The 17,407-nt window shown below is 59.2% G+C and overlaps 2 protein-coding genes across 2 annotated transcripts; one reads left to right on the top strand and one right to left on the bottom strand.

The window, feature by feature from the left end:
• Positions 1–584: 584 nt before the first annotated feature.
• LOC104060893 (ammonium transporter Rh type B-like) lies at positions 585–7,853 on the top strand. The gene has a single exon (XM_054081897.1). It carries the CDS (start codon positions 3,070–3,072, stop codon positions 4,462–4,464), a length of 1,395 nt encoding a protein of 464 aa, XP_053937872.1. The 5' UTR covers positions 585–3,069; the 3' UTR covers positions 4,465–7,853.
• A 1,985-nt stretch (positions 7,854–9,838) lies between these two features.
• On the bottom strand, positions 9,839–16,335 carry LOC128853825 (uncharacterized protein C20orf204 homolog). Its single transcript, XM_054081577.1, has 5 exons — positions 16,265–16,335; positions 12,813–12,947; positions 12,559–12,612; positions 12,305–12,457; positions 9,839–10,926 (listed from the first exon to the last, which is right to left on the bottom strand). The coding sequence occupies exons 1-5, from the start codon at positions 16,265–16,267 to the stop codon at positions 10,771–10,773; spliced, it is 501 nt and encodes a 166-aa protein (XP_053937552.1). The 5' UTR covers positions 16,268–16,335; the 3' UTR covers positions 9,839–10,770.
• Positions 16,336–17,407: the final 1,072 nt, after the last annotated feature.

The following is a 17,407-nucleotide window of genomic DNA, read 5'->3' as shown; positions in this document are numbered from 1 at the left end:
TCAGCTTTTCTTTGTATCCAGCCCTCAGCAGGGAACTCCTCGAGCAGTCTCAGCGAGGATCATGCTAAAATGGTTCCCCAGCCCTTCTGTCATAAAACAACTGCCCACACAGTGAAAGGGGGACGTGGGGGGTGGAATTCAATGGTCCCCTCCCCATCACTCGAGCTCTCACCAGATGCTTCCTCCATCCCAGCTCTTTCACTGCCGAAAGAAAATTCTCCATGCTTGGAAAACCTTCTTGAAGGGGTTGAATCTCCACCCCAACACCAGGTCTCCATTGCCAGGATGGACCCCGCATCCCACCAACGCACCCTGCACCATGAGGTTAATCATTCGTTGCTCCAGGGGTGCTCCAGGGCTGGGGGACTTTCACCTTCCTGGAGACCTCTTTAAACTTCAGCCTTCATTTATGGGTGCCATAAAGGTTATTTTTTAATCCACGCCCCGACAGGGCTCCCCCCTCTCTGCACCAGGGTTTTTAGCATGGGGAGCACTTGGACATCACTGATCTTTGCACCTCTTCCGGTTTGGGAAGTGGAGGCTAAACAGGGTGGTCTTTTTCCCAAAGGAAGAGGATGGAGGTACCCAATGGCTCAGCAGAGGAGCGTGGTGGTTGGTCCCTGTCTCTATTCGTGCTGACGTGCCAGCACAGCTCAGCCCTGCGGTGGATGCGGCAGAGCAGGGGATGTTGGCAAGAGGGATGCGAGGGGCTGGGGGTCACGAGGGAACCCCTGCATTGGTTTCTGCCCCTCTGGGATCTCAGATAAGGAACCCAAATCCTTGAGTGCTGCCAGAGAAAGATTTCCAGGTGGAGAAGGGCACATGCCCAAGGATGCCCCGCTGAGCCTGCAACTCCTTATCACCTGCAGATGGAGATAAGGAACTGTGTCACCTCCGGAAACACCCCTTTTCCCTGAGCACCAAGCCTGGTAGCCCAGCTCCACGCTGCAACTTCCCCGTGTGCTCCTTTTGCTTCTATTGACCTTCCAAGCTGAGCTTGCACCCCGGGCCCCTTGCCAGAGGTGATGTTCAGATCCAGGATGGCTTTTACATCCCAAACCTCCCAACACAATGCTTGTCCTCTCCAGCAGATCCAGCACCACTGAGAAGCTCCGGAACACACCTCCTCTGGCATCCTCCTCTTCCTCGCAGGAGGCCCTTTGACATAACTTTGCAATCTTTAAACTGCTCTGCTTTAAAGATCTATTCAAAAGCTTTTTCTTTGAGTGTTTTATTTAAGTTGTGCCTTCAAGAAGTCCTGAACTGCAGCGGGAAGGGCAGAAGGGGAGTGCTGAGCTGGTGCAGGGCAGCAGGAGAGGAGTGAGCGTGCAGCAGCGAGCACCTCAGTGTCTGCCACAGCAGGGTGAGCCCTACCCTTGCTCACACGCAGCTCCTTTCTTCAGCCGGGGCCAAAACGCTTCCCCCAAGTCTTTAAGAGCAGCCCAACTCCTCCATGTCAGGAGTGCTGCCTGCTCAGAGCATCACTGTGGTGTTTTATCTCACCCACCATCAACCAGAGAGGTTTTACCGTGTCCGGCTGCCCCCTTGGAAGTCCCTTTAGTAGCTGGCGTAGCATGCAGAGGGTTCCGGGTGAGGGTTTGGAAGTTCAAATCACCTTTCTTTGCCTTTTTTTTATAGCAGCAAGAGGTGGGGAGGCTCTGCCTGCACCCATCCCTGCTGCCCCAGTGGAGGAGGGAGCCGGCAGCAGCTGTGGGCGGTGGGGTCGGGCTGTGCTCCTTGTGAAGGCACAGACAGGAGCAATGGGAGCATCCTGCCTGCTCATCCCACTCCAGCCCTCGTCAGCCTGGGGATACAAAAAAGAGATGTACGGCACCATGGGGACCCCAGTCCCACATTTCCTTGGGCAAGGAATCCCTGTAGGAGCATCCGCTGCCACTAGCATCACCAGCCGTGCGGCAGGGACATGTTACGAGCGGACAAAGCATCCCAGGTCCCATCCCGCAAACCCCCACAGCTCTCACCACCCCTCCACTGCCCTTGGCCATGGCTTGGCCACTACACAACTCCTCCTCAACCCCCAGAGGCGCTGCCTTCAAAGCACCACCTCCTCCTGTACGTTGCCCTCATTTCCAGCATCTTTGGGTTGAAAAATGGCCGGAGAGGGTTTGGCAGAGGAGCCTCGTGCAGATTATTCAACAATTGTTTCCCATTTTGCGCCCTCGCCTGCCTCATCCTCCAGTAACAATGACGAAGAGCGGCGCGGAGCCAGCGCCCGCGGCAGGGGTGTTGAGATCAGGGACAGCACAAAAATATCTTCTCTCTGGAACAAATATTTACCAACCCTTCTGCCTTTTGTTCTTGTGGTTCTCATATATTATTTTTTTTTATTCCCAGACATTCACTGGCAAAATGTCACACTAAGCAGCAACCCAGAAACTTCGGGGTAGCTGCTTGGCTCCTCTGGGCTTTGTTTTTCTCGCGCACTAATTGTTAATGAATTTCCAGCCATTCAAGCCAACGCAAACCTGTGAGAAAATGATCTTTTCGGCCCTGATTTTGGAGTTTTGCAAAATCCGGGCAGTTGTGGCGCAAAACATGCATCATCCAACAGCATGGAGTGGTGGCGGTGCTGCAGCCGTCGCCGGATGGGATACAGCAAAGCCAGAGTGGGATCTAGGGCGGCGGTCTGAGCTCCCAGCATCGCTCTTGGGGCTTCAACAGCATGGTCCCTGCTCCTGGGAGGGTTTAAATGGGGGTGCATGACATTGTACGCTCATCCTTGGCCGGCTTCTTGCAGATCATCCTTCTTCCCTTCTGCCCCATGGCTGGATTTTCTTCTTTTCCTTCGAAACCATAAAATCCCTCATGTCCCCTTTTTATGGTGGCCAAACAAGAGCACGTGGGCAATTTATGGGTGTTATGTTTAAAGAAGGGAGGGGGAAAAAACCTCCTCTTCTGGCACATAAACTTGCATATTTGGTTAAAAATTAACTGTGGCCATAAAACCCTGATGTAGGAGTGAGTGGAGCTCACCCTGTGGGTGCTCCAGGACTGTCAGCCCGTGCCTAGCCACCCCACCGGTCACCATCCCCTCCTCTTCACCACAGGATGGCTGTGCTACCCTCCACCAGTCCCCGCCGTCTCCTGCCTCTCTCCCTGGGGATTTTCCAGGGTGCTCTGCTCCTCTTCTTCACGTTCTTCGTCACATACGATGAGCCCTCAGTGGAGGCGGAAGATGCCAACTTGCTGGCCAACCGTCATGACAGCATCTATCCCCTCTTCCAGGACATCCAGGTGATGCTGGTGGTGGGACTGGGGCTCCTGTTATCATTCCTGCCCCGCTACGGCCTCAGTGCCCTCACCCACAATTTCCTTCTGCTCAACTTCTCCTTGCAATGGGCTCTGGTGCTGCAGGGCTTGATCCATCACTTCCAACACGGCCAGGTCCACCTGGATCTCCACAGCTTCCTTATTGCTGAGTTTGCTGCCGTGACAGTACTGATCTCTGTAGGAGCCATCCTGGGGAGGACCAGCCCCTGCCAGCTCCTCGTTGTGGCTGCTTGCGAAGTCCCCGTCTACCTCGCCAGTGAGTGGGCCATCATCACCCATCTGGGTGTCCTCGACGTGGGGGGAACCATCACAATCCACATCTTCTCCTGCTATTTCGGCCTTGGCTTGTCCAAGGGTCTGTTTGGGGGGACACGGCAGCCGATACACCCCAAGGAGACCCCAACACGCCGCTCTGACCTGCTGTCCCTCGTGGGGACACTCATCCTCTGGGTTTTCTGGCCCAGCTTTGTGGCCGTCCTCTGCCAACCAGGAGATGCCCAGCACCGTGCCATCCTGAACACCCTCCTGGCCATGAGCGCCAGTTCTGTGACCACCATGGTGGTCTCCAGCCTGCTGGACAAGGATGGCAAGCTCAGCCCTGGCCACCTGCAGAACGGCAGCCTGGCTGGCGGGGTGGCCATCGGTGTGGTGGCTGACATGGCTATGCCGCCGGTAGCCGCTCTTGCCCTGGGCAGCCTCTCAGCTGTGGTGTGCATCCTCGGCTTCAGGTTCTTCACCCCATTCCTAGCAAAGAAGCTTGTGCTCCAGGACCAGGGTGGCATCCACAACCTCCATGGCTTGCCTGGCATCATCGGCGCTGCGGCCAGCGTCGTGGTCATCCTGGTGACATCCAAGGACACAGCTGGGTTCCACTTCTCCGAGGGGTCTCTTGTCAAAGGCAATGCCAGCGAGGTAGCGGGGAGACTGTGGGGGGACCGTGGGGCAGGCAGGCAGGCGCTGTGCCAGGGAGCGGGGCTGGCGGTGGCCATCGGTGTCTCGCTGCTCGGCGGGCTGCTCACCGGCACCGCGCTGCGACTGCCCTGCCTGGCCCGGCCGCCCGAGCAGCTCTGCTTCGATGACTTGCTGTATTTTAAGATCCAGGATGGGGCTGAGAGCCCAGAGCCAGCCAGCACTACCGAGGAGGGAGCCCTGGCTGTGATGGAGCAGGTTTAGGCACTGGGGTGGGGCGAGGGCTGGGGCAAATGGCTCGGGGCTTGTCCTGCCCTTGGCGAGGAGCAGTGGGTAGGAGACACTGCCCATACTCATTCCCTGCCCCACATCCAGCTCCAGCCACCAAGGATGCTGGCAAGGCTGTGGCAGCACGGTGGTGTTTGTTCCTCCTCCATCCTCCCAACTTGCAGCTGTGAACCCCCTCATCTGCCTGAGCCGCTCCCGGGATCCTCCATCCCTTGCAAAAAAACCCCAGAAACAGCCTGCACAGGGTGTCTCATCCAGGATGCCTCGTACCCCCTGGCTAACCCGAACAGCCACAGGGCACTGGCATCAGGGGCAGCATCCACAGCCAGCAGCACCCAGCAAGGGCCGCTGGCTCACTGCAGCACCGGCCACGGCACCAGGCTGGGGATTCGGCATCCGCTGCCCGGAGGGTGGAAATGCAGGAGCGGAGTGAGGCGAGATGGACTGATCTGGCCCCAAGCAAGGGATGTCACAGGGATTTGATAGCCGGCACTAGGCGATATACTCTCCAGGATACACTGCAAAACGAGATGCTGGCTTCTCCTGCCACCGGTGCAGCAGGCGATGATGAGGACTCAACCCAACCACAGCAAAGACTCTTGGAGAGAGCTGGGATGCAGGAGGCACCCACACCCCACAGCAGCTTCAACCCACCCTGCAGCTGGGTCCAGGAAAGCTCTGCCAGCCTCCCAGGATGCTGGCGGGAACCGAGGGAGAGCAGTGGCCCCATCCCATCGCAGCGAGCCTGCAGAAGACAAAGCCTGTGGTCCATCACTTGCATGCGGCAAACTGCGAGCGCGGGGCCGCATCCTGCCCAGGGAGCGAGGGCTGTGATTCACATCCCCCCCTCCATGAGTCACTGCTGCCCCTGCACCATCGCGGATCCCGCTGCTGCGGAGACAATGTCACGATGCTCGCCGGCTCCCAAGGGGGTCGAGGCAACTGAACCCCCAGTGCTGGCTACAGAATTGGGAGCGCTCAGCATGGTTGGGGGTCCCCAACCTCGATCTGGAGGGAGTGGGGCTGGATCTCCTCCACCCGGCGCAGCCCCAGGCACAGCCACACCAAGAGGGAACGAGGCTGGGGAATTTGCCCTCCAATAATCACAAACAGGCTCGGGAGCCCGGGCGTGTTTGGTTAATTGTTAGAATAAAATATTGCTGAGCTCTGACAAAGGAATCCTGCCCCGCAGCCCCGCACGGCCGAACAATGGGCCCCGGTGCTGGATGCCATGGGCTGAGCAGTGGGGCTGGGGGCCACGGTGGTGGGGGCAGCCTGATCCCCCCAGACCCCAGCCGAGCCACAGCGGCCCTCCGGCTCCTCAGCAGCTTGGCAGGCATGTGTTGGGAGCCGTCACATGCCCGCTCGCCAGCATGGAGCAGGAATAGGGTCCATCCGGACCCCTCGCTGCTGCCTGGCATGGAGAGCCTCTGGAGCCAGCACCCGCCTGTGGAGCTGTGAGACCATCGGGGCCCGGATCAGCAGAGTGAACTCATGGTCCTGCTGAGCCTGACATCCCCTTCCCGCTGCCTTCCCACCGTGCCGAGGCCTGACGGCTCCAACGCCTGGCTGCAGCTCCAGTTCCAGCTCTGGGAGCAGGGAGGAGGGTGCGCTGGGCTGGTGGTGGCAGTGGGGGCTGCAGCCACCACCTTGAGAGGCAGCCGTGGAGAGGAATCCCACGCACACACCCGTGTGCATGCATGCACACACCCCAAATCACTCATATGCATCCATGCACACACCCATAGACGCATGCACACACCCCAAATCACTCATATGCATCCATGCACACACTCATAGATGCATGCACACACCCCAAATCACTCATATGCACCCATGCACACACCCATAGATGCATGCACACACCCCAAATCACTCACACACACCCATGCACAACCCCCCAAACCACATACATATACCCATGCATACATGCACGCACACACACAATAACGCACATGCACCCATACACACATGCACAGACATACACACAGGCTGTGAACCCCTTGCTGGCAGAAGAAGCGGCAGACCAGGGCAGAGCTGCTTTCCAGCATCACCCAGCGCTTCCCAGAGAGCGCAAAGGCTCCCACCGAGCAGCCTGCAGCACCCAGCAGGGGAGCAGGGAGGGAAAGCACCCAGAGCTGGGCCTGGGTGCACTCTGCTTCTTGTCTGGCGTGTCCTGGCATGGGCATCCTGGCACAATCTGCTTGCCTCCAAAACCAATAACAGTCTCAGAAAACAGAAGGATCAGCGCTTTCCTGCTGCCTAGAGGGGCTCAAGCACCCAGCATCCCATGGCCAGGGATGGCAGAACCCACCTGGGCCACAGCACAGCTCCGTGCAACCTCATTCCTACCCATCCCCACCCCCTGGGACCCTCACCCTCCAGCGTGAGCCAGGCAGCGATGCCGCCGGGTGTGCAGCCCCGCGCCCAGCTCTCTCCTACTCCTCCAAACCAGCCGCTCTCCAAAGGACAGAGCTGTAAAATATTCGGCAGAGCCCCTAGAGTTTATCACACTGTAAATCTGGGCTTTCAACAGCTTTACGATGCTGCAGGGAGATGGGAGAGAACAAAAACGCTGCTCTGCTTCGTCAGACACCGCCTGTGTGTGCCAGTGCCCCCAGCGCTGGGGCTGCCAGGGGAGCGGCCCCCAGCCCAGCTTGTGGGGGGATGAGGACCAAAGCAGGGGGGTTGTGTGTGCAAGGGACCCCCACCACCACCGACCAGGGGGGCTGCTGGCTCCCCGAGATGGTAATGGCTCTGCGACAGCTGTCTTTCAGTGAGATGGTGATAGTGCAAAGGGGCAAAACTTGCCTCTGGCAGCGGCTCCGCGGGTATTTGGCAGCCACGGTCCTCAGGCACGGTCCCTCAGCACCACCATGCTGGGATCTGCTGCTTCCGAGCTCAGCCCACAGCCGGGTTGGGATGCAGCATGCTGGTCCTGGTAAGGAGCACCAATCCCCATCCCCACCACCCCTTACCACCAGCCCCCGTCTGCCGTGATTGCAAAACAAGCGGTGAGGGGAGGAAGCCGTGATTGCGCTGTTTGCACAGCGCCCAGATGCATCTGGCAAGGCGATGGGCCGGCAGCACACGGCGCGGTGTGGGGCTGAGGGCACGGCGAGCGAGCCCCCCACCCCGTGACGCCCTTCGTGCTCTAACACAGACGTGGGCAGCCTTTGCACCCCGTCCTGTGCCCAGGCGTGCCCAGGGCATCCCAGCACCGGCCTCGCCCGCGCTCCTTGCGCAAGCGAGGTGGGGGCTGGCAGGGTGCCGGGCGGCTGCCAAGCAGCTGGCACGGGGCAGGGGGGGGCGCCAGGGCAGCAGCGGCTGCTGGAGCCACATCAGAGTGGCCCCCCCGGAGCAGCCGGGAGCGTGCGGTGCTGCCCTCGAAGGAAATGCGCTCACTCCCATGTGCTGCACACTTGGGTTCGCCTCGCTTCTATTTTTATTTGACTTTTCAGGGCCTGTTTCCTTTTTCCGGCTGTTTTTGCTGTGATTCCACCGTCACTTCGACCTCGCTTTTCCCCTCCCTCCCTTTAGCCTCTTCCTTCACTCTTTCCTTCCTTTCCATGCACTCATTCCTGCCACCTCACCAGGCTCCCTCTCCCCCTTTTCCCGCAGCCGGTGCTCACAACAAGCTCGCAGTGAGCTTGCGGTGAGTGTACCAAGCCCGTAACCCTCCCGAACACCAGCTCATGCCTCCCACCATGACTCAGATGCCGAATCCATAGCACCGGGCACAACCACCCCTTTCTCTGCCTGCTGAGGCAGCCGGGGTGAGATGTCGGGGTGATGCATACAGCAATTGCCTAGATGTTGGGGTGATGCATGAGGCAGTTGCTCAGATGTTGGGGTGATGCACAAAGCGATGGCTCAGATGCTGATGTTATGCACACGGCGGTTGCCCAGATGCTGGGGTGATGCACACAGCGATTGCCCAGCTCGGCAGCAGTTGCAGCCGTTGTCCTCCCCCGTTGCTGCTTGCAAGCGATGGGTAATGAACAGGGCTGTTATTGCTCTCTTTTGTCCGCATCAGCAGAGAAGGGGAGCGACCTTGACGCAGAAGGCGGCACCGAGTCACCCTGTCCCAAGCCACCGTCCCGCTCATGCTGGGCACGAGCCATCACATCCCACCAGGGCGTCGCGGTTGTTCCGACCGTGCCATGGTGCGGGAATCACGGCACAGCATAGCCGGGACAACCACAATGCCCCGGCGGGACCCTCAGCCGGGGGATGTCAAGCATCAATAGGGCTATTTTGGGATGCTGGCAGGATGTGGGGGTGGTGGTTGGGATAAGGCGGGGAATAAGAAAGAAAACCCAAATCCAAACCAGTGCAAAAACCCCCTGGAAGCAGCAGAAAGGGCAGGAGGGAACGAAGGCAGTGTTCGAGCCTGAGGAGGAGGATGGAGCTGGGAGGAAGGAGCCCAGGCGTGGTGGGGTTGGCCAGGGACGAGCGTGGCAGAGCGCAGCTCCGGGAGGGCTCTGGCATCAGGCTGTGCCGAACCGCGGCTCCCCACATGAGCTGCGCTGCTGGCGCCAGCCTGCCCCATGGCACGCAGACAGCGTCTCCGGGGGCCGCTGGCCTGATCCTGCGAAACACTCAGGACCCGACAAGAGCAGCAGCCCCAGCCTGCATCCCTGTGCTCTCACACCCAAACCCGGGGTCTCTGCCCCATCAAATCAGGAGGCCCATCCTGCACCCAGCTAAACCCATGGGGGGGCTTCTCCTACCCCTCCTGGCAATGCACCCCCCCAGGCTCCTCTCGCAGCCCAGATCCCAGCCTAGGCGGGGGCAAGGACCCCCGAGCATCCCCTGCCCTCTCCCCCCTGCATCCCTCCTACCCCAGCCGGCTGTGTGAACCCCCAGAGAAACCCCCCGGGAAAGGTGTCCCCATCCCCTCCAAGGCTCATGGCTTGCCAGCAGCCCCCACTGCTCCCCACCAGTGGGACCTGGGGGGTGGGTGAGGTCCTGGTGGGGAGGGGACAAGGGCCTGCTGGTGGGGCTGTGGTCCAGGCAGCTGCATGTCCCAGGCCACGGGGACCCAGGGCTGCGCTCAGCGCACACAGCCCACTGCTGCCATCTCGTGTCCTCCCCAGCCGTCCCCACAGCCACCCAGCAGAGAGATCCACCCAGCTGGAGAGAGGCTGGGGAAACTGAGGCACGGATGCAACGCCAGCCCTCCCCCCCCCCAGTCACTGCTCCAGCCTTGCCCGCGGCTCCAGGAGAGGGAACGGCATCCCAGAGAAGCAGCTTTTGCAGCAAAGCCCTGTCCTGTCCCACACATGCACCAGCAGAAGCGGGCGGGATAGGGCCCCTTGGCCCACGCATTCAGGCACAGCGGACACAGAGATGTCACCGTGCCCACAGTTGCTGGGAGCTCCTTCCCAGGCTTGCACGGCCCCTGTACCATGACCAGCATCATCAGCAAGATGAGACCTCCTGGGTCACCAGATGAAGCATCCAAAGGGTTCCCAGGGAAGGAGAGGTTTTATTTCTGGCTTCCCAGAGACTTTGCCACCCCTTGGCGGAGCCGGGGTACCGGCCAGGGCTCTGGCAGAGCGTGGTGACAAGGGAGGCTGCTCCCCAGCTCACCCAACACTGCATCCCTCTGGGCTGAGTACTCCATGGGGGTGCTGGGGCACCCACAGATCTGGGTCCACAGTGCTGACCACCGCAGAGGCCAAGCTTTGACCCTGAGCCCCGCAGCTGCCTGGGGTTTTGTTGTTTTTCAGCAGCTCCCCAGGTGCCCAGGGATGCACCCAGGTTTTCCTGTCTGCCACGGCTGCCCAGCTGCTCCGTCTGTCCCAGCAGAACAAGAAGGACGCATGTTGCTCTCCACAGCCCGGCCACCCTCAGAGCCTTGTGAGTGTGCAGTTGTCCCACTTCCAGCGGAGCCCTCAGAGCCATGGCCCCACATATCCTCTTTCTGCCCCAAAAAACAACCGTTGTTCCCAGGGAAGCAGCAGGTAACGTGGGGCCAGGAGAATCATAGAAAGCCCTCACCTCATCTCCTTTTTTCTTCTCTTCCCCATTTTCTCCCAATGTTTCTGGTGCTCCAGCTTCCCACTGCCGCCATCCCACCAACCTGTCATCCCCATCACAGGCAATGGGGCTGGGAGATGGGTTCCACCTTGGAACAGGAAGGTGAGTCCAACTCGGCCACCCACCGGTAGCCACTCTGCTGCCTTCAGGGTTGAATTTGCCCCAGGTTTCCAAATCAGATGCCAGCAGCCGCGATGCCGGTGCAGCACATCCCTTTGGCACGTGGTGAGGACATCCCTATGAGTCCTGCAAGCCATGGTGGGGTGCATGCAGGGTGTAGAGCTTCTCCCAGCAGGTCGCCAGCCTCTCCACCTTCCTCCTGATCTCCCGCAGCTGCTTTCTCCTGCGGCCGGGTCCCCTCCGCCGGGGCTGCGCTGAGATGTGCAGCGGGGTCTGCACGCCGAGGGAGCAGAAACAACCCACCACCACCACACAGGAATTAGTCAGGGGGACAAAAGCCACCAGCCCAGTACCACCCGGGACATCCCACCCTGCACATATGGGGTTTGTGTGAGCAAATCGTAGAATCATCATAGAATGCAAGACATCTTTGAGATGACCAACTCCAACTATACTTGTCCACTAAATCATATCCCCAAGCACTTAATCTACCCACCTTTTAAACCCCTTCAGCAGTGGTGACTCCACCACCTCCCTGGGGAGCCTCTGCCAGTGCCTGAGAACACTTTCTGTGAAGAAATCTTTCCTAGTATCCAACATAAACTTCTCCTGATGCAGCTTAAGGCCATTCCCTGTTGTCCTATCACCAATCACTTGGGAGAAGACACCAACACCCCCCTCTCTTCAACCTTTTGGGTAGTTGTAGAGAGCAATAAGGTCTCCTCTCAGTCTCCTCTTCACCAGGTTAAGCAACCTCAGTTCCCTCAGCCGCTCCTTATAAAACTTGTTCTCCAGCTCCTTCACCAGCTTTGTCACTCTTCTCTGGACGCGCTCCAGGACCTCAATGTCTTTCTTATAGTGAGAGGCCCAAAACTGAACACACAAAGCTGCAGCCTGGGGTGGTCAAACCGCCCACAGCCACACCAAGGATGGCTCTTGGGTCCCCAGAGCTGACAGCACATCCACGGGCAGGGCAGATGGCCAAGGTCAGTCTGCAGGCATCGCTGCAGAGCAGCAGCTCCTCCATCCCACACCAGCAAAGCCCAGGCAGGATCAGCGCCAGCCGATTTCCACGGCAGTGGTGGGGAGGATGAGCCCAGCGCCGTGCCAGAGCCAGGCAGAGCTGGGGAGCCAGCGCTTCACTGCCCTGGGGTTTCCCCTCTTGTTAGTGAGTTGCTGGTGGCTGCGGTAGGGATCCTCCAGGCTGGATTTCCCCACCAGAGCCCCAGGGATGCGGGAGAGCCCAGACTAGTATGGGAAGAAATGTCTATTCCTATCTACAAGCACCCAGGTGCAAGAGCAGGACTGGGTGCACCCACTCCCAGGCGAGCATCCCACTGGGATGAGGGTGTGTGTTCCCATCAGCCATGGCATCACAGCACCGGGGAACAAACTTGGGAGCTGGTTGGGACATCAGCCTGTCCCTCACTGCTGGACTTCCCTTCCTGGCCAGTTTAAAGCTCACTGGGCCACCAGAGTCCCCCGGCCACAGCCCCAGCACAGACTTTCAGCCCCTGGGATGCTGCGGGCAGAGCCTGGGGACTCCTCATGGGCAGCCAGGAGAGCGTGCAGGAGGGCAGGCTCTGCCCTCAGCCCTGCTGCTGTGGAACTGGGAGCCACTGGGGTAACTGGGAAGGGGCAGGGCTCCCACCTTGCTGATTTTCCTGCAGTTCTCCCTGAGCACGAAGTCGGTGTTTCTGGCCACCTTTGACACCGCCAGCTCCTCGGGGCCGCGCAGGGTGCCGGCCGCCACCTCCCGCAGGGACATGCTGATGTTGTAGATAGAGAGCAGGATCTTCTGGCCCTGGAGAGAAGCATGTGGCCCAGGGTGGGAAGAGGGGTTTGACAGGTCTGCCAGAGGCTCAGCCCACACGATGCCCAAGCCCTGCATCCCTTGATGCTCACCTTGTTCGAACGACAAGCCAGTCCACTCCTGTCTGCCAACCCGCTCAGGTTTTTCTGGAGAAATAAAGCAAGATCAGGCCCCAAAGCATCAGTGCTTCCCATGTGAGGCAGGAATTTAACCCCCCTGTTCTCCCCAGTAATGCCGGCAAGTAAAGCAGCCAGCCCCGTGCTAAGCTTTCCAGCCCCATCCCACAGAGCAGCTGCATCCCCAAAGTGGAGTCCAGGGCCCCAGGCAGATCTCCCTCCCCACTCACCAGGTTCTGGATCTCGTGGAAGATGACAGCTCGGTACTGCCGGAGGATTTTGGCTATGCTGCACCTCTTGCCTCTGCTCAGCACAGCGACAAGCAGGAGGAGCAGAACAGCGCAGGAAAGCACCCGCGGGAGAATCTGTGCAGGAAAGGGCTCAGTGTCAGCCAGAGGGAAGACAAGGATGAAGGGATGCTTCTGGCTCTGCCTTCAGCCCCTCACCTCTAACCTCCATCAGACCTGTTCCCTCCTCTGCAGGTGCAGCATGCACGGGATGGAGAGCCACTGCCTCCTCTCCCACAGGACAATCCCCCAGCCCGACTGCCTTCTCTTGGAGCAAAGCTCTTGAGAAACTGCTCCAGCTTCAGCCCAGTCCAGGCAGTGCTGCCCACACCAAGCTCTCCGCAGTACCAGCAGCCGCGTACACGGCACAGAGATGCAGCAGGGAACTTTGTGGGTCTACAGGGTCTGTCCCCAAGCTCTCTGCCCCAACAGCCCTCAGCAGCTCCCCAGCTTGTCGTATTTCAACTCATCAACTATCCAGAGGAGCAGAAAGGGACATGCTCTGCTCTTTAGAGAGGAGCTGGAGGCAGGGAGCCGCCTGGTTCCCTGCCAGCAAACCTTCATGCCTTGACATGAGTGTTTTCAAGCCCCCTCGGAAGGATGCTCTCTGCACCTTCACAAACCCCACAACATGGACACAGTTACGCAGCATTTTTCCAGCTCCCACGCAGCATTTTTCCTGCTCATCCCAGGCTCAGGTGCCCTCACGCAAGAGCCAAAAAAGTAGCAGAAGCACCCACTCTTGCCAGTGCGCTCCTATCCTCACAGCTCCAAGCCTTCCCGGCAGCCCCACGCTGGCCCCAGCAGAGCAGGGAAACCCAAGCGCTGACATCTGAGCTGGCGGGAAGCAGATGGAGAGGGTGGTGGGACCCTCTGAGGGATGAGTCTCAGGGTTTTGAAGAAAAGCCAGCACAACCTCAGGTGACCGGAGATATTCGAGCAGTCCCACAGCAGCAGGGCGAGAATGGGAAGCCTGATGCATGCACAGCATCTGCCAGGAAAGGAGCCTGACGCTCTCATCTCCGCATCGCTGAGCAATGGCACAGCGTTGGGGCACCGCAGTGCTTCTGTCATCTCCTGTTTGCAGGAAAAGCCCCCTCAGATTCCCCCAATTTCCCTCCCCTCTCCACAGGTGTCAGGTCTGGGCAGGCAGAAAGCGGCTCAGCTCCTTCCAAATATGCAACCTGTGCACAGCGGCCAAAAGGCGAATGAGGAGGAGGGGGCAGGCAGCTCCTCCTGCTGCCAGCATCTGCCTGCCCCAAGCCCCAGCTCACATCTCAGAACATTCTCTGAGAGCCAGACAGAAGGAAAAAGTTCCCTTGCTGAAGTCTGAGCTCAAGCAGACACCATCCATCCTGCCCTTTGGTGGGAAACTGGAGGGTTTGCTGGCAAAACCTACATCCATGCTGTTCACTCAGTCACAGGCTAGTCTCAGCTCCAAAGGGTGAGGAAAAATTTCCCCACCCTCCTGCAGCCCAGCAGGAGCAACAGGGGCTTAACGCAAGGTGAAACCCAACACTCCGTTAGTCCCAGAAGCCACAAACACAGGTGTCATCTTGGAGCAGAAGCACTTCATGAGGAGATGAGCAAATCCACGTGCAACCGGTAACAATCCCACTGGGCTCTTCAGCTTCCTTGATTGCCACGTGCTTTCCAGTAGAGCCGTGCTGGGCCCCATCCGGGGGTTGGGAAGGGCAAGGAAGAGCCTCCCTGTGCTGCTGCTTTTGCTCTCTGCAAACCTACAGGGAGGTCTCACCCTGGAGGGGATTCAGCAGAGCCAAGGAGAAAATCCTCACGGACAGCAAAGGAAAGCGCTGCTTCCATGAGGACACCCTGTCCAAAGTCTAAGGGTTGCTCTTGGGAAGCCTCCTCCGCCGGGAAGACAAGACCATGCAATTTTACTATTAAACTGGGAATGACTTCCCTGAAGCGCCTTATTAAACAACTGGGACCAAATTCCAGGAGAACGCACACTATCTACAGCATTTCCAGGCAGCCGAGCACGGCACGGGACTCTCAGTCCTTAGCAGGGGAGGAAGCACAGCCTGGAATTCAAAAAGCTCTGGGAGCAGTGGGGAACGGAGCTTGGATGGTGCAGTAGGTGCTTCCCAGCACGCCCAAAGAGAGCAGGGAAGAAGCAGTGCCGAGAGAGGGATGCAGAGCAGAGAAGCCGACAGCAAATCCCAGGTCTGACCGTTGCTTCCTACTCTTCAGGGTGCAGGAAGAGAAGCTCAGCAGCTGATTTGGGGCGATTCCTTCTCCTCCTGCCCCATCCCCGCAGCAGGCAGGGCAGCTCTGGGATCATCCCTTCCCACAGGAGGGCTGGCAGGGAAGGAGCAGCCAAGGGAGCGAGAGTGCAGGACCTGGCAGGGGAGCTAATCTCTTCCTCAGCTCTAATCCTCCAGCAAATACGCAGAGATAAGGGAAATCACCATTATTGATAGAGCAGCTCCTGGTGGCACTCGTGCAAGCCTTGGCTGCCCAAGCAGCGTAGGGCAAAGCTGGCCACCTGCCTGGGAGCCCCACTGGGGTCTCCAGCTCCTTCCAGATGAATGGACCCTGCCTCTGACACCCTCGTATCCATAGGAACCTTGCCAGCACCCACAGCCGCAGCACCTGCTGCAGCCGCACGCATGGACAGACCAGACCCTGTGTTCTCCCCTACACGACCAGCCCAGGTCCAAACCCCATCCAGCCACAGCAGCCTGATCCCACCTAGATCAGCCCTCCCAACAAGAACCAGAAACCTTTCCCCACTGGCTCCCATCTTCAATCCACATCCAAGCCCCTTGTTGACCCAGCCCAGCCCTGTTTTCTTGATCCAAGTCCTTTTCCGAACCCAAGTGGCTCCATCCCAACCAGCCTGAGCTCCTTCCCGGCCCGTCTAAGCCCCATCCCAGGAGAACCAGCCACGTCCTGATGGGTCCCAAGCCCCATCCTGGGCACTGCAAATCCCATCCAGGTGGAGCTGACCCCACCCTGGCAGTGGGGGGTTGGTGGGAGTGGGAGCCCCCAGCACAGGGAATGGACCGGGAGAAAAGACAAAAGGGAGAGGGAGGGGAAAAAAGGGGGAAAGGGAAAGGGAGGGGGGAAAAGAGAAAAGGGAGAGTGAGGGGGAAAAGGGGAAGGGGGGAAGGGAAAAGGGGAAGGGAGGGAAAAAAGGGGAGAGGGAGGGGGAAAAGGAGAAAATGGGCAGGAAAAAGGAGAATGGGCAGGGGCAAGAGGAGAGGGAAGGGGCAAGAGGAAAGGAAGAGAAACGGGGAGAAGGGGCAGAAGCAGAGGCAGGAGGTAGGGAAGAGGAGAGGGAAGGGGGAGGGAAAAGGGAGAGGGGCTAAGCAGAGGCAGAAGGGGAAAGGGCAGAGGAGCGAGCAGGGGCAGCAGTGCCGTGCACTCACCATGGAGCCCCGCGGCGGCTCCCGGGGAGCCCGGCCCCTCCGCTCCGCCGGGGCCCGCGGTTTGAACTTGGCTCCACGGTGGGAGGGGACGGGACACGGCAGCCACACCGCCAGCCCGGCCCCGGCATCGCCCCCGGGAGGCGCGGGAGGCACCGTCCTGAGCCGGGGAACCGGTCCTGGTCCTGTCCTGCTCCAGGGAGTGAGTCCTGGAAACCAGTCTTTGTCCTGTCTTGCTCCGGGGAATGGGTCCTGGTCCTGGAAAGCAGTCTTGGTCCCAGTTCTGCTCCAGGGAATGGGTCCTGGAACCCAGTCCTGGTTCCAGCTGCAAGGAGTCCTGATCTTGCTCCAGGGAACGGGACCTGGTCCATTAAACCAGCTCTGATCCTGCTCCAGGGAACATGTCCTGGTCCCAACTGCAGGGAATGGATCCTGATCCTGCTCGAGGGAACTGAGTCCTGGCCCTGGGAACGCTCCCACTCCTGGCTGCGGGGGACAGGGTCCTGGGCTCAGCTGCGAGGACCAGTCTGGGCCACAGGAGACAGACAGGGTCCTGCACTCAGTGAGCAGCGGTGGCCAAAGGTTCAGGGTAGGAGAGGGTCCCTCTGCCCTGAAGAGCCTGAATTATCAGCACTCCACGACCTCACCCACCAGAGATCCAAGCGGATGCCCATCCCCACACTGGAGCAGAGCACAAGGAGTCAGAGCAGGGATTCCATGCTGTAAAGGTGTGCTGGAGCCTGGGAACACAGACCACTCGGGTTTCGATTTCTGTCAGCATTTGGATTCTGGTTTCAGTCAGCAGCTGCCACCAAACCCCAGCCAGCACTTACAACTGCATCCCACGCATAGAAGTGACTGCCCAGCCCGGGACCCCCAAAATATCTACATGCACATCCATGATCTACACCTTCCTTAGTGAAAAGGCAGCTTCACAGACCATCACCAGCTACTCAAGAGAAAGCACATGAGTTCCTGTTACAAACCGCAAGCAAAACAGGCTTTGCTTCAGGACCAACCACTTGTATTTCAGTGCTAAAAGTCGGGTTTCTCATCTTGTCTGGCAAGAGGCCGGAGCACAACTTTGTGCAACCTCTGGCAGAGACCTCCCCAGAGTGGTGGGAGTCTGATAAGCTCAAAGCTTTT

This window comes from Cuculus canorus, chromosome 16, assembly GCF_017976375.1.
Source record: "Cuculus canorus isolate bCucCan1 chromosome 16, bCucCan1.pri, whole genome shotgun sequence".
NCBI lineage: Eukaryota > Metazoa > Chordata > Aves > Cuculiformes > Cuculidae > Cuculus > Cuculus canorus.
Note: the sequence above shows the minus strand (reverse complement) of the source record. Positions and strands in the feature narration are given on the sequence as shown.

Coding starts and splice junctions, on each gene's coding strand:
- LOC104060893 (XM_054081897.1), top strand. CDS start 3,070: ATGGCTGTGCTACCCTCCACCAGTCCCCGCCGTCTCCTGCCTCTCTCC.
- LOC128853825 (XM_054081577.1), bottom strand. Junction 12,613..12,812: donor TCCACGAGATCCAGAACCTG/GTGAGTGGGGAG, acceptor TTATTTCTCCAG/AAAAACCTGAGCGGGTTGGC. Junction 12,458..12,558: donor TGGCTTGTCGTTCGAACAAG/GTGAGCATCAAG, acceptor GCTTCTCTCCAG/GGCCAGAAGATCCTGCTCTC.